At 46.9% G+C, this 14,648-nt stretch overlaps 1 protein-coding gene across 2 annotated transcripts in view; it reads right to left on the minus strand.

Moving 5' to 3' along the window:
• MOB1B (MOB kinase activator 1B) overlaps positions 1 to 3,641 on the minus strand; it is a 78,181-nt gene extending 74,540 nt beyond the window's left edge. For both annotated transcript variants that reach the window (XM_074950414.1, XM_074950413.1), the window contains exon 1: positions 3,567 to 3,641. In XM_074950414.1, coding sequence (XP_074806515.1) covers positions 3,567 to 3,580 — 14 coding nt within the window. In that variant the 5' untranslated portion in view covers positions 3,581 to 3,641. The remainder of the gene's footprint in view (positions 1 to 3,566) is intronic.
• Between the last annotated feature and the right edge of the window lie 11,007 nt (positions 3,642 to 14,648).

A 14,648-nucleotide genomic window follows, 5' to 3' on the forward strand; every position in this document is an offset into this window, starting at 1 on the left:
TTTCTGCAACTCTGCTGTAATTTCCTTTTGAAAGGAATCTGTCAAACTGAATTTTTTGGAACTTAACTTTTTTATTTTTTACCCAGCTCTTGACAGATATGGAATATACTCTTTAACAGGTCGTGCTCTTTTTTTTGCTCCCCTACAGATGTTTGCAAGGATCTTTTCAATGTGGGAAATATTGATTATACACAGAAAACAGTGAAAGTGACAACCTACAACATTTCTGTTAAATACAAGCAGTAAATAAAAACATTTTTTAAAATTCATTAACTTCTCTCAATGATAACATTAGATATTATTTTGATAATAGTAGGTACACTTTTATTTTAAAAGAAATGCTATTTTCAAGTTGAAAATGTCCCCTTGAATTCTTCGCACATAGGTAGATAAAACTGAGCAAATGCACTCCATGCTGACCACTAACTAACCCTATCAAAAGAATGGAATAATCATGGTATGATAAATGGAAATTGAGAATATTCTCCACATTTCAGGAGGCGCTCAGCACCCGGCATGATTGGGCCCCATAAGAACACAACTGCTATGTTATTTGGAAACTCAGTTGACAAGGAGAACGTGTGATTTTATCTTGTGCTTCAGTGGCAAATTGGAGAATTATAGCATTTAATGAAGATATAACCTGCACTTGTATAGAGGACTGGTACATCACCATATGGTACACCTAACAGAAGCATCTTTATAAAACCTTCATAATAAAACTGCACCAGATAAATATAAATATGTGTACCCAGTTGGAAAATAAGAAGAGAACACTGTATGATTGGACTGGAGAAAGGGGGGGAAGGAGGGAAAAACACTTTGTTACCTACAGCAGCAATTAAGCCTTCTCCTGAAGCTATGTCTAAAAAAGTGTGTTTATTTTGCAGCCTAAAAAGTGAATGAGATATTGAATATGTAAACATGTTCATGTGTTACATAAGATTTTGGTTTTGATGGTGTAATCAGGATAATAAAAGATAATTTGGGGGAGGGGAGAAATTGAGGATACATAACATTAACCATTTTTACGAAGATGCTTGAAATATCTAAAATGCTTGAAATATCTACTTGCCAGTAGGAAGCTGAAAGCTAGGCGGGGAAGAAAACAGGCATCCATTTCTGCTGAATTTAAACTTTAAAAAAATATTTAAATGTCTAGACCTTAAGATCTGAAAAAAACTCTTTCAATTATAAGCAAATGCAGTCTGTCCTCCTGAGTCGGCAAACAGCTCCAGTACCTTTGCTGCTGTTCTTGGCTTTGCTGAGCAGCAACAGAAACAGGCACTGAAGTTATTCATACAGGAAGTTGACCCTGACCAATGGAGGCTAGGAGGAAATGAGAGAGTAGCAGAGACCTGCTTCACCCCATTCCAAAAGCCAGGAGGCTCTGGAAAAGGAGAAGAGACAGAAAGTTTATCTTTCTCTTTCAGCAGCCGGAGAAGGTAGAGCTTCACATTTTTCTAACACCAATTAGCCTGGGGCCATGGATTATGAAACCAACCCCCCACTCTCAGACACACACCAGAATCCAAGGACAACATTCTGGTGTCACCCACCCTCTTTCCCAGCAGCTTGGGATGGTGGAGGAGGAGCACAGCTAAGCTTTGAACCAGGACAGCGCCCCTGCCACCCAATAATCTTTTGTATCTACCTCTGACTAGCAAGCTTGGTCATTCAGCTGGTAGGTATCTACCAATTCTACCCTGGACTAAGATACTGCATCTGCAATTTCAGATGAATTGGGTTGGTTTTGGCAAACTTAATCAATGTAATGACTAGGTTTATAAAAAGAAGCTAATAACTATTCTCTCTGTAATTAAGATTGTGTCTCTCCATGATGAGAGTCACTGCTACTCCAGTTCCCAAGAGGAAAGCATCTCCTCCCGTGCTCTTTAGAATCAGGCCAACCATACGGGCATCTAACAGTTATCAATATAAGCCTTCACCACCTTTCATATACCACGCCACTGGTCCAGCAAAGACTTATGTATGTGCTTAATTTTAAGCACCAGTAGGTTTTGTAAACTCCATTTAGGCCCCAGTTTAACTATTAAATGGTATCTTTTTCAGCTGTGTAATTCCACCCCCTCCTCCTTTGGAGTGCATCTCAGTTTAGTTAATAGGTCACTGAACTGGTTTACAGTAATTGTCTTAAGTACCTTCTTTCCACTCCCAAGGGGAGAAACAAGGATCATTCAGTTCCACTCTAGTCTATGAAGCTGAATAGCAAAGACATAGGTATTACATGTGTCTGATTTGTCACTAATTCCTATAGGATCTTTGTATCCTTGCAGTAAACAATTGCCTTTTCATTATCATCCATCCAGTCAGCACCTTCTTACCTTCCTGGCTTGCTATATTTATAGCAGATGAAAGGTAGTCATCTGCACAAGGAATATCTGAATCCTTAATTAACTTTTAATTCCTAATGTTTTATTAGGCTGAATAGACTACATTAACACATCAGCCAAAATACCTCATGTTAAAAGGTTTTTGCTGCACATATTTTTAGTTAGTTTGAAAAGAAAAAGTCTAACTTAGTACCTACCTTGTGCTTCCCTCTGCAGATTTTTTATGAACATTGGCCTACTTCCATATTACCCAGTTGAGCAAATTCAGAATAGTCTTTGTAGAGTAACATTTGAGAAAGTCTCACTTCTCTATATTAATGGAGTGCAGTGATTTATTTCCTGTATTTTTTTTCCTTTAAACCTTCCCCGCCCTCCCTTTTCATTTTTTTATTTACAGGCTCCAGGAAGGAAATATGCCAACATGTTTCCCTCTATGAAAACAAACTGTGCCCTCTACATGCCCGAGAGATATTTACAAGACTGTCCGGTGGTCCCAGTCCCATGTAATCATGAACTTCTCCTTTTAGAAATCTACCCTTTTTAAAAAAATGTTGTTAAAAAAAAAACAACAACAGGACTCACAAGAACCACTCCTCCCCACTGCCCCAAACCCTCGGGCTGACGTTAGGAGACATGGAACAGGAACAACAGAACACCATGTTACACCAACACTTGCACGGCGGGTTCAGGGCCAGCCCAGGGAAGGAGGATGGGGATTTCTCAGTGTTATTGTCCAAGATGTCTATTTCTCTGCAGCAGCGGCGGCACGCACGGCTGGCCTCAGCCAAAACCAGGGGCGACCGTTCTCTGCCTACTTGCATCAAGAGCACCCCCACAGCCAGAGAGAGCGCCACGGCTCTCCGCCGCCGGGCAGGGCTTTGGGGAGCGGGGCAGGGGAGCGAAGAGCCGGGGGAAGCGGGTGAGCACAGCTCCTGTGCTGCCAGAGGGACCCGCTCAGCGAGCGGGCTCATGGTGGCTGTGAGGAGCCACTAGGGAGGGAGCCTCTGAGCTGCTTCCTAACGCACACGCCAGCCGAGCGGGGCCGGGTACCGCAGTGGACACGAGCCGGGTCTGCATGGGAGAAAGGGAAGGAAGATGGGGGGGGCAGAGGAAGAAGGGGGGGCTCCAGGGGAAAGAAGCAGAGACGGGGTGCGGGGGGGGCCGTCCCAAGGGCCAGCGGGGGGGGGGCAGCACGAGCCCGGCGCTACTCACAACAAGAAGCTCATGGCGCAGGCGGCGGCGGTGCGGGACTAGCGAGTGGCTCCGCTCTCGGCTCCCAGCGGCAGCGGCCGGCGCAGGGGGGGCGGGGGAGAGCGCGGGGCGGGGCGCGGAGAGCCGGGGCCTCCCTCCGCCGTGCGGGGCCGGGATCCCCGCCGCCGCTGCCCGTAGAGTTCCTCCGTCCCCGCTGCTTCAGGACCCCCCCCCACCTCCCCGCCACACACTGGTCCCCCTCACACCGTGATATTGCCCCCAAACACCCCCTCCCCACCTCCTCAAACACCGCCCCCAGCATCCCTGCCACCCCCCATAACCACCTTCCACGGCCTCCCCCACGCTCCCTCCCTCCCTCCCAACTCTTCCCCCACTGCCCACCAAAACCACCCACCCCTGCCTCTGCCAAACCCCACATACCACCCCCAGCACTAACCCTGCCCCAACACCTCCTCCCCAAACATGCCCACAGCGCCCCACTGCCTCCCCTGTACACTGCACCCCCCCTCCAAACACCGCCCATAGCACCCTACTGCCTCCCATCCAAACACTAAACCCCATTTCTGCAGCACCTCATGCCCCCAAACCTCCCACTACTGCCTCCCTCTTAGTACCTCACTCACCTAACGCTACTTCTCGCAACACCCTCTCCCCAGTCACGGCACCCCGGTACCAGCACTGTTCCTCCAAATACCTCCCACTTCTCCCCCATTGCCTCCTCCCTAACCTCCAAGAATCCACCTTCAACAGGACAACTGTCTCCACGAAAGCCCCAATAGCATTTCCCTCATAACAAGCCTATCAGCATTCCAGACCTTCCCCTAAACCTTCATTAGTGCTTGCCCCATCCAAAGCCCCTTCCAGTATTTTCCTCATAACATACCCGCAACACCTCCCCATTAGCATTTCTCTAAACTGAAGACCCCCCCCCACTACACCCCATTCCCAACACCCACCATTCTGCACTAACATCTCCCAGTAACGAGATTAGTCTAGTGGACAAGGCACTGGACTGGGACTCTGAAAACCTGGGTCCATTTCCCAACTGACTCACAGATTTCATTTGTGTCCTTGGGTAAATCGCATAGTAATTCTGTGCCTCAGTTTCCCATCTGCTGCAAAGACAATAGTTCCCTATTTCACGCGGGTGCTGTGAGGGTAAAATCCATTAATTATTGTGATGCAACTCAGATATTTTGGTGAAAAAAGACATTTAAGTAGATAGCTAATCCAAAGCTCCCAACATTCCCTAAGTCTCCCTCTCCCCACTTCCCCCAACAGCCCCACAAAACACCCAAGTCCCCCACTCATACTATTTTGTCATCATCCCCTTGCCTTCACTAAAGCCAAATGCCCCTTTACATACCAGAATGCCTCTTAACAGCAAAACCTGCCCAATTTACCCCATCTCAGGCCACCCCAACAGCAAGGTCCCGCAAAAGCCCTTTCTCCCAAACCTCTACCACTCAGTCCAGTCCACACTGCATACCCAGAACTGCCAACCTCTGTGTGCTGTTCATTACCTTAGGTGGTTCAGATAAACCACTGAAATTATCCTTTCAGGCCCCTTTTTAAGGTATGTTTCATATAAGGAAGCAGCACTCCCTGCTATGACTACAGCTGCAGGAAGCATTACTGTATGAGAAAATATATGGCTTTAACTAAGAATTGTCACAGGACAAATATACAACCTAAAATTATGCATTCTGCAGCCTATCTGCCCTCCCTCTCTTCCCCAAAAGGAATTTAATAACCCATTAATGTCCTATGAGTTAGGTTTCCAAGGAATATAATACTTTGCACTTTTATAGTACCATTTTCCCCCCACTTTGAAAGATTTCCTCTAGTTCACACAGGAATTAATCAGAGAACTCCTATGTCATATACTGGAGGACATACTAGATGATCGCAGAGGTCCCTTCTGGCCTTATAATCATGAAACTATGAACCTTCCATTCAAGGAACTCAAAAAACATTATCCCAATTTTACAGGTGGGGAAACTGTGGCACACAGAGGTTTATTTACTTGCCCACCAACAAACAGGAAATCTGTGACTGTCAGAAATAGAACCCACAAGTGCGGGCTCTCACATTTCTGCGCTATTCACTTAACAATTCTGAGGAAAGAAATCAAAAGAGCTTTAAAAATATCAAGACAAGTAGCAACCCTAGTTTACCATGTAATCTTGACCCAAGCAGGCTAAACCCAGCAGTCAGTTAGGGCCACACCTCTGAATTAAAGATCAGGGCATTTACAATCCAGTCCAGTTTGTCCAAATGGTTGCAATCAAACTTCTTGGAAATTGCCAACATTGCCCTTACCTGATCCCCCCGCCCTTGCAACTTTTTTTTTTCCAGAGGAAGGTGGAGATATAATCTCTTCTCTCATTAACAGGAGCTCCGTATGCAAAGTGCTAGGGATACATTTTGAAATAAAAATAAATGCAAACAATTGTAATATTTTGCTTGGAAGTTATACTTTGATTGAATAGTGGGGAGGCAGGTGTTAGAGATAAAGGGCCCAACCCTTTGAGGTCCTGGGTGGAATTCAGGGTGCACAGCACATCTCAAGAGGTGCTCAGCAACTGATAAAATCAGAATCAAAGTATTGGAGAACAGCTGCAAGCCACATTTCTGGGCAGTTTGGACTGTGCTTTGGGTGTCCCTACCTTACAAGACAACTCCTAGATCAAGCAAGAGACTCTTACTTTTCTTGGGGGTCTCCTTCCCAGTATTCTAGTCTAAACAAAAATAAAAAGTGCAATCCAAGGATATAGGCTGTTGGTGAAATCTTAGCCCTATTGAAGTCAATGGCAAAACTCGTATGACTTTAGAAGGGCCAGAATTTCACTTCTTTATTTCACAAGTTGCTGGGTGCAAGCAGATGCCTGCTGTGGGATCCCTGAATTCTGCGTCAGTGGGTGAAGAGTCTGTCCACATGGAACAACTTATAGGATCAGGGCCATAGTTGAGACAAACAGAAAAATGCACTTTAGCATTTAAATGCATAAGAAAGGCAGGAGACCTTCAGGGTTGCTGTAAGGCAAGTTGGATTTTGCCAAAAGATGTTAGAACTTAGCAAAGTTTTAAAATTTTTATAGGATAAGTTCTAGGATTTGAAAGTCTCCTGCCTTACTCATGCATTTAAAAGTTGAATGGCTTTTTCTGTATTCCAAACTAAGTCAGAATGTCAGGTTGGTGTTTCCCTGCTCTATTCATAATTATATTTTAATACTCTGTATTAAAGAAGCTTTTTTTTAAAAAATGGTTTATTGGGGGATTTGGGGTGTAATTAGGATGCATTTAAGATGACACTGCACTTTTTTCAATATATTTTTTAACAATCTGTATCTAGAGGGTATTTCTGAATTTGTTGGCCAGATAGATCAGGCCCTATGCCTCAAAAAATATTGGGGGGGAAAAACTCAAATGCAGATGTATTCTGGTTTGGACCTGAATAATCTGCATTCCCTCCTCCCACCCAAATGCACTCTTCTGCCTCCAGAATGTTGTATTTTACTAGCAAGCTAAATTTCAAAGTCTTACTGCAGTATACTATAAGAGACGCTTTACCTTGGTAACTGTCATGGGAGATTACATAACCTGTATACTTTATGCCTTGTAGCATTTTTCTATTCCTAAGGGCAGGAGATATGCTTATTCTAGACATTGGGGATATGAGGAATCAGCAGCAGACTTACATAAGCATAGACCTGCTCAGCTGAGCAAGTAAAGACATGTTGAATCTAACAGATAGGAGGAGACAAAGGGCCAGCACCAGCACTAATAGGTTCTTGTGCTGCAGCCACATCCACAACACCAACCTTAGTGCTTGGAGAGTTAAGAGCCAGAGGGCCTTATGCTCCACTAAAAGTACTGCTTACAGGAACCTGACTGGAGGAGCTCTGGAGCCCCTGATTGGAGCGGGTACACTATTTAAGCCAGAAAGAGACACAGAATGTCATCTGTGCAACAAGACTGATCTTTGTTTCCAGCTACAACATACTGTGCTGTCAACTACTTCACTCCCAGCTTTGTCCAACTTCAGTCCTATCCTGCCCTTACCTTTTCTGTTCCTGGTCCCTGCTCCTTTTTGCTGAGTTGGACTCTTTGACTTTGATCCTGGGTCTGACCCTTGTCTCTGACTGGTTCTGACCCTTGGTTCCATTTCCTGTCTCCTGCTCTGACCACTAGCTCAGACTGCCCATGTCCCAGTCCCTGATAGCAACGGCCTCACATCTGTTTTTGGGGATTATCTACTATACCACAAAGCATAAAAATTTACTTTGAAAGGGCCCTAAACCTAACGCTTGACAAAATGCTTTGGTTCCAAATGAAAGTTTCCGGGTTCTAGTCACTGATAAAGATGAATTCATTTGGTGCTCAGAGCACAAAAATGTTCTTAAAATTATAATAAATATGTACTTTCTAAGGCAGGGGTGGGCAAACTTTTTGGCTGGAGGGCCACATCGGGGTTGCAAAACTGTATGGAGGGCCAGGTAAGGAAGGCTGTGCCTCCCCAAACAGCCTGGGCCCCACCCCCTATCCAGCCCCTCCCACTTCCCGCTCCCTGACTGCCCCCCTCCACCATCCCCCATCCCCCGCTCCTTGTCCCCTGACCCATCCACCATCCCCCGCTCCTTGTCCCCTGAGCAGCCCCTCCCGAGACCCCCCAACCCTAATCGCTCCTCTAGGACCCCCCCACTCCCTGTCCCCTGACTGCCCCAACCCCTATCCACACCTCTGCCCCCTGACAGGCCCCCCCAGGATCTCACCCCCTATCCAACCCCCACTGCTCCCTCTCCCCTGACTGCCCCGACACCTATCCACACCCCCGCTCCTAACTGCTCCCCAGGACCCCACCTCCTATCCAACCACCACCCCCCGCTCCCTGTCCCCTGACTGGCCCGACCCCTATCCACACCTCTGCCCCTTGACAGGCCCCCCCCGGGACCTCACCCCCTATCCAACCCCCCCTGCTCCCTGTCCCCTGACTGCCCCAACACCTATCCACACCCCCGCCCTAACTGCTCCCCAGGACCCCACCTCCTAGCCAACTGCCCCCGCTCCCTGTCCCCTGACTGGCCCGACCCCTATCCACACCCCCACCCCTGACAGGCCCCCCAGGACTCCCCCCCCGTCCCCTGACCGCCCCCCCCCCCGAACCTAGCCCCATCCAACCACCCCCTGCTCCCTGTCCCCTGACTGCCTCCCGGAACCTCCTACCCCTTATCCAACCCCCCCGACCCCGACCACTCAAAGCAGCATGTCTGGCAGCCGTGCCCCGCCGCCCAGAGTGCTGCCCACGCAGCGGCGTAGTTGCGGGGGAGGGGGGAGGCAGCAGGGGAGAGGCTGGGGGCTAGCCTCCTGGGCCGAGAGCTCCAAGACGGTCCCATGGGCCGGATGTGGGCCACAGGCCGTAGTTTGCCCACATCTGTCCTAAGGTGTATAGTGAGAGGAAAACAATGTTTAATCACAAGATCCACTTCTGCAACTAATACAATGCAGTACATTAATGCCAGGGCTCTAGGAATATTGTACCCTAGATCTTGGATTAAATCTACAGTTTGTAACAAGGTGTTTTTTTAGCAGGTGTATTGTTTTCCTGATTAATGTATGGTATTTGTCGCCAGGGGAATGGATACCTAGATGACTGATTAATATGATAACTGAATATTTATATGTGGATATCTGACAGACTCTATGGTCAGTACCTCTAGAGTTATTTTCATGTACTAAATCAAATCCTGAACAAACAAGCAAAGCATGAATAAGTGATTTTTACTCCAGGAATTACAAAAGATTATGTGATGGGACATAATCCTCACCCCCACACCAGAAGTAGGACACTTCTTCAACCTGACCATGTCCAGTTACAGCTGGGTATCACGAAGAGTAATAAATATGGCCATTTGTTACCTCCAACACATCCCATGGATTTCTTGTACCATGCTGTGTGTGGCCCCCACTTCCTGACTTGCTAACAATTTCCATCTCTGGGATAAAGTGTGGAAACTTTCTCCAGAGATCTCTGCATGTTTGTGATATGGAGTTCCTCTGCATGGGGTTCATGCATATTTTATTCCCTCATGCAGCCGAGTCTTAGTGATGGATGTTTTGCAGTATCATTCACATAATATGATACTATATATGTACAAGGTTTGCAGGTTAGGCCATTAGAACATTGAATAGTCTCCTAAGAAAAATCATGGAAACCTCATTGCTTGGATCATTTAAAGTAAAACAAATCACTTATGACTATACTGAAGGCAACAATTGTGCTCTGGCAAGGTGATACACAGAGTATCTTACCAGAAGAGTAGCACCTGTTCTGATGCATGACTTGTTCAAGACTTTTCTTCTTTCTGCATCTCAGGCTATAGAAAACAAGAATTTGTGTAAGTAATTTTTAACACACAACTTTGCTACCAATAACATCGTTAACAATGAACAATACTCTGTCTTCCTAGAAATATAAATCCTCTAAATCCTTAATCAAATACAATATTGATGGGGAAGCTCAGATGTACTTATGATAACAGATTTCCTTTTTCAGATAGGCTTTCTTAACCAGGATTTCTGAAGAATAAATAAATACAAGGTAAATTTGACATATGTAATGAACCTTTTTCTTACCCTGGGTGTAGGGTCTTTGTTTCATAAATACATTCATGTTTACATATAAATGTTTTCTTACAGGAGTCACAGTGATGCCTGGAAGATATCAGTGTCATATTAAGGCCATAATACATGTGCAATCATTGTCATATATTGCTTATAGGCTGTTTTGCCAACAAACTGTTGCCTCCTAAAGGTAATCTTGCAGACACTCTGAAAACTGCAAGACGGGTTCTGGAATGGGATACTACCCACATAGATATTCTTCACATCAGTGGAGGAACAGATACGTTGAAGGCAAGATGGGTGAAAACAGATGTGCATGCATCTATTGTTGAAAGGAATCCTGCTTGTGCCCTGCTCAGTTGAGAAATATTCAGGAACAATTTATCTATATGAAAATAAGATCTATGTAGCACTGCCATAGTCAGTGAAGCTCAATGATCTGGTTATGCAGAGAAAAGCTGTTTGGCCTGGAAGCTGATTTATGTTATAGGCCAAACTGTCAAAAACACCTTCTAAAATTGTACCTGCAAAGTTTCTGCACTCAAGTTTTTGTATATGCAAAACTTGGGTCTGCATATTCAAATACATGTTATGAATGCAAATCTCAGGTTTGGCATATGCAAAAAATGTGAACATTAAAAACAACAGGCTCAGCTTTAAAAGCTGGGCTGAAGCCCCTTTGCAAATCCATATATGTGACTTATTGTGTCCAAAATCCAATAAATTTGAGAGGACTGTTGTGCAAAGGCTTGTGCTCTAAATTGTCCAAGGTAACAAAAATCCAACTCATCCTATTACATAAAATTGTTTATAAATATGAGTAAAAATTAGGAGAGAAATAGATTGGTACAAAATGGGTTGTTTATTTTCAAAGAATGGCGATAAGAGGCCTTCAAGGCTCCTGGTAAAGTCATGCATTGGCAGAACAAGCTGATTCTAGAAATGGCAGAACGTGTTTACAGTTTAAATCACCAAAATGTTTTGATTGGTTAATTTTAATGGGAGAGGTTGCCTCCCCTTCTTTGACATTGCTTTATCTGGGGTTGCACTAGATAGGACCAGTGGAATGTGAGACTGAAAGGAGTGAGCTTCACCATCATGGCTGCTAATATCCCCACCATCTCCCGGAAGCCTGGGATCCACCATGACAGGGTGGGTCTTCACTGTTCCAATTCTGAAAGAATCCTTACCGGAGCAGGTCAGAGAGATGGAAAACCAGAGAACATCACCAGCTTTGGCTAAATCCTGACAATCTTGCATGTGAGCCTTAGGCTCCTGCTGTCACGTCCTCCCTCATGTGTCATTTTCCTTTCCTACCTTTTTTCTTTTCTGCATTATTTCTTTTTGCCTCTGACTGATAAGAATTTGGCTTATTTGGCCAAGATAACTCCACCTTTTTCAACACTGCTATGAGTCTGTGACTAGAAAGGCCAGCAATGCCTTGAATAGCACAGTGCCAGGTCACAGAGTGGCTGATCAGACAGCATGCTGGGCCTGTATTACTCCAGCAGTGAGGATGTAAGTGAAAGTCAGTACCAGAGACATTGTATGCTTGTCTTGTCTTAAAGGAACAACAGCAGTTCTATGCCATCTAAAGTAACGCCCCCCCCCCCCCCAAAAAGTCAGGACAGTTAGGACTGTCTTTAATACCAATTAATACCCTGTAAAAGACTCTCAAGCATAGTGACAGGTTTCAGAGTAGCAGCCGTGTTAGTCTGTATTCGCAAAAAGAAAAGGAGTATTAGTGGCACCATAGAGACTAACCAATTTATTTGAGCATAAGCTTTCGTGAGCTACAGCTCACTTTTCCACTGAATGCATCCGATGAAGTGAGCTGTAGCTCACGAAAGCTTATGCTCAAATAAATTGGTTAGTCTCTAAGGTGCCACTAGTACTTCTCAAGCATAGTGGTGGTGGTGGGTTTCCCTTTGTACTCCTTTAAGGGAAAGGTCATAAGGAATAAATAAAATTAAAAAAAACCTTAACATTTCAAATACTTTAACTGTTTATCCTTCTTCTTCGGTGTCTTTTTTAATAAAAAGTTGAAAAGATTGCAATGGTGGTTATTACAATGGGAGTAAGCTTACAATAACTCAACATGAAACCCTGAACCACACTTCACTGTTGAATGTTGTAACCGAACAAGCCTTTGTTTACATCTTAACCGTAATGGGGCCTGAGATACCCATTTATCAACCCAACAGGACACATGTATCTTACAGCTTGTTTACACTTTACTCCTGGGGGAATTCTGTGCCACTGCACATGCGTAGAATTTATGTCCCCCACAGATTTCTTTGCTTCCTTGCAGAAAAATGACTTTTTGATGGGGAAGCAAAGGGAAGTCACAAGAGTGGTCATAAGACCCTCCCTAGCAATATGTTTTGTGTGCCCAGGGCAGCCGACAGAGAGGTAAATCACTGTGGGGCGGGGGCAGGACTGGGGAAAACCCGGCTGGGCTGGGAAGGATGGGACTTCCTCTTCCCCTGCATGGCATCTGGGGTTGTGTCAGACCCACCCCCAGATTTCTCCCCCGCACACTTCAGCTGTGAGGGATCACTATACAGGGAGCTGCTCCCCCATCTGCCCAACCCCCATGCATCCAGACCCTTCATATCCAGACCATCCCGCCGAGCCCCACTCCCTCTGCACCCAGAACTCCCCTGACAAGCCTCACTCCCCCTGCACCTGGACCACCCCAACAAGCCACCATACCCGGATCCCCACCCTACCAAGCCCCAACCAGCTGCACCTGGATCCCCACCCCACTGAGCCCCACTCCCCCTGCATCTGGACCCCCCACTATCCCCCCCACACCCAGATTCCCCCACTGAGCCCCAACCACCTTCATCTGGACCCCCCTGCAGAGTCCCATTACCACTGCACCCAGACCCCCCCAACAAGCCTCTGTGCATCCAGATCCCCCCCACACCCAGATCCCCCACTGAGCCACCCGCACCGAGATTGCCCCACACAGAACCCTCTGAAACCACACCTGGATCCCCCCACGCTAAGCCCCTCCACACTTGGATCCTGCATTACTGAGCCTGCCTGCCCACACCTGGTACAGCTGGCATGAAGGGGAAAGGCGGTGGGTGTTTCTGGGGCAGGCCCAATCCTTGCGCTGTGTCCGGGTTGGGTGCAGCCTCACGTCCCACGGGGGAGCTGCACAATGATCTCCCACCTCTGGGCAGCCAGTGGCCTGTGCTCCCCAGTGCCATGCTGGAGCCTCCATATTTATATGACAAATAAAATGTGCAGAATTTTAAAATACTGTGTGCAGAATTTATAATTTTTTGGCACAGAATGCCCTCAGGAGTAACACTTATAATGCTACAGCACTGTAGCTGCACCACTGTAACACTTCATTGAAGACACTACCCGCACTGATGAAAGGGCTCTTCCTGTCAGCATAGGTATTCTACCTCTCTGAGAGGAGGAGAATTCTCCCCTCGACCTATTGCTGTCTACACCGGGGGGTTTGGTCTGTTTAACCGCGTTGCCAGGAGTGTCAATTTTTCACACCTCTGACTAATTTCCTAGTCAGGCCTTATTCATTTGAGACAATTCATCTTTTTCCTGCTGCCTTCAGCCTGTTAGTTACATAATTTCTTTCTCCTTAGTGACCAAGCTTTTCAAAATGAGAAACATGTTTAGAAGGGAGAATGGGAGATGACAACATGGTTAAATGATTAAGGCAGGGACGTGGGAGTCCAGATTCATGGGTTCTTTTCCCACCTCTGCTAGACTCACTGTTTGAACCTAGAAAAGCTACCCAAGCACATCGTGCCTCAGTTTACTCACCCGCAAGATGGATATATTAGCTATTATAACACCACCTCGCTCTTATGTAGCACTTTTCATCAGTCGACTTCAATGTGCTTTACAAAGAAGGTGACTGTTGTTACACTGAGCCACAGGGAGGTGAAGCCCCTTGCCCAAGGTCACCCGGCAGGCCCGTGGATTATCTGGGGACAGCACCCAGGTGTCCTGAGTCTCGCCCAGTGCTCCAGCCACGAGGCAACACGGCCTCCCTGGATCAAAGCGCACTAAGCTAAAGGGCGACCAGGCTCCCTTATTCGGGGTGGAGCATCCACACGGTCACGGGGAGCCGCTGCTCCGGACTAGGTGCAGACAAGCCCTAACCCCTGCCCAGGTTCGGTCTAGCCGAGGTCTTTTCGCCAGGGGTTTCAGCGACCTGGGGGAGAGGGGAAGAGTCTCTCTTCTTCCGGGCTCGGAGCGTCCACACAGGGAGTCACCGGACACGACACCCCCCGTGTAGCCCAGCGCTCACCCCGGTACCACCGCAGGGGCTAAACCCAGCCCGCCCGCGGGAGGGGGCGGCGGGAGACGCGAAGCGCCCCGCCCAGGCCGGGCCCCGCTCGCCATGGAAACCAGCCCGGGGCCGGCCCCACCACCGCGCCAGGGCCTCCTGGGAAGGGGAGGCGGAGCCGCCCG

Source organism: Natator depressus, chromosome 4, assembly GCF_965152275.1.
Source record: "Natator depressus isolate rNatDep1 chromosome 4, rNatDep2.hap1, whole genome shotgun sequence".
Classification (NCBI taxonomy): domain Eukaryota; kingdom Metazoa; phylum Chordata; order Testudines; family Cheloniidae; genus Natator; species Natator depressus.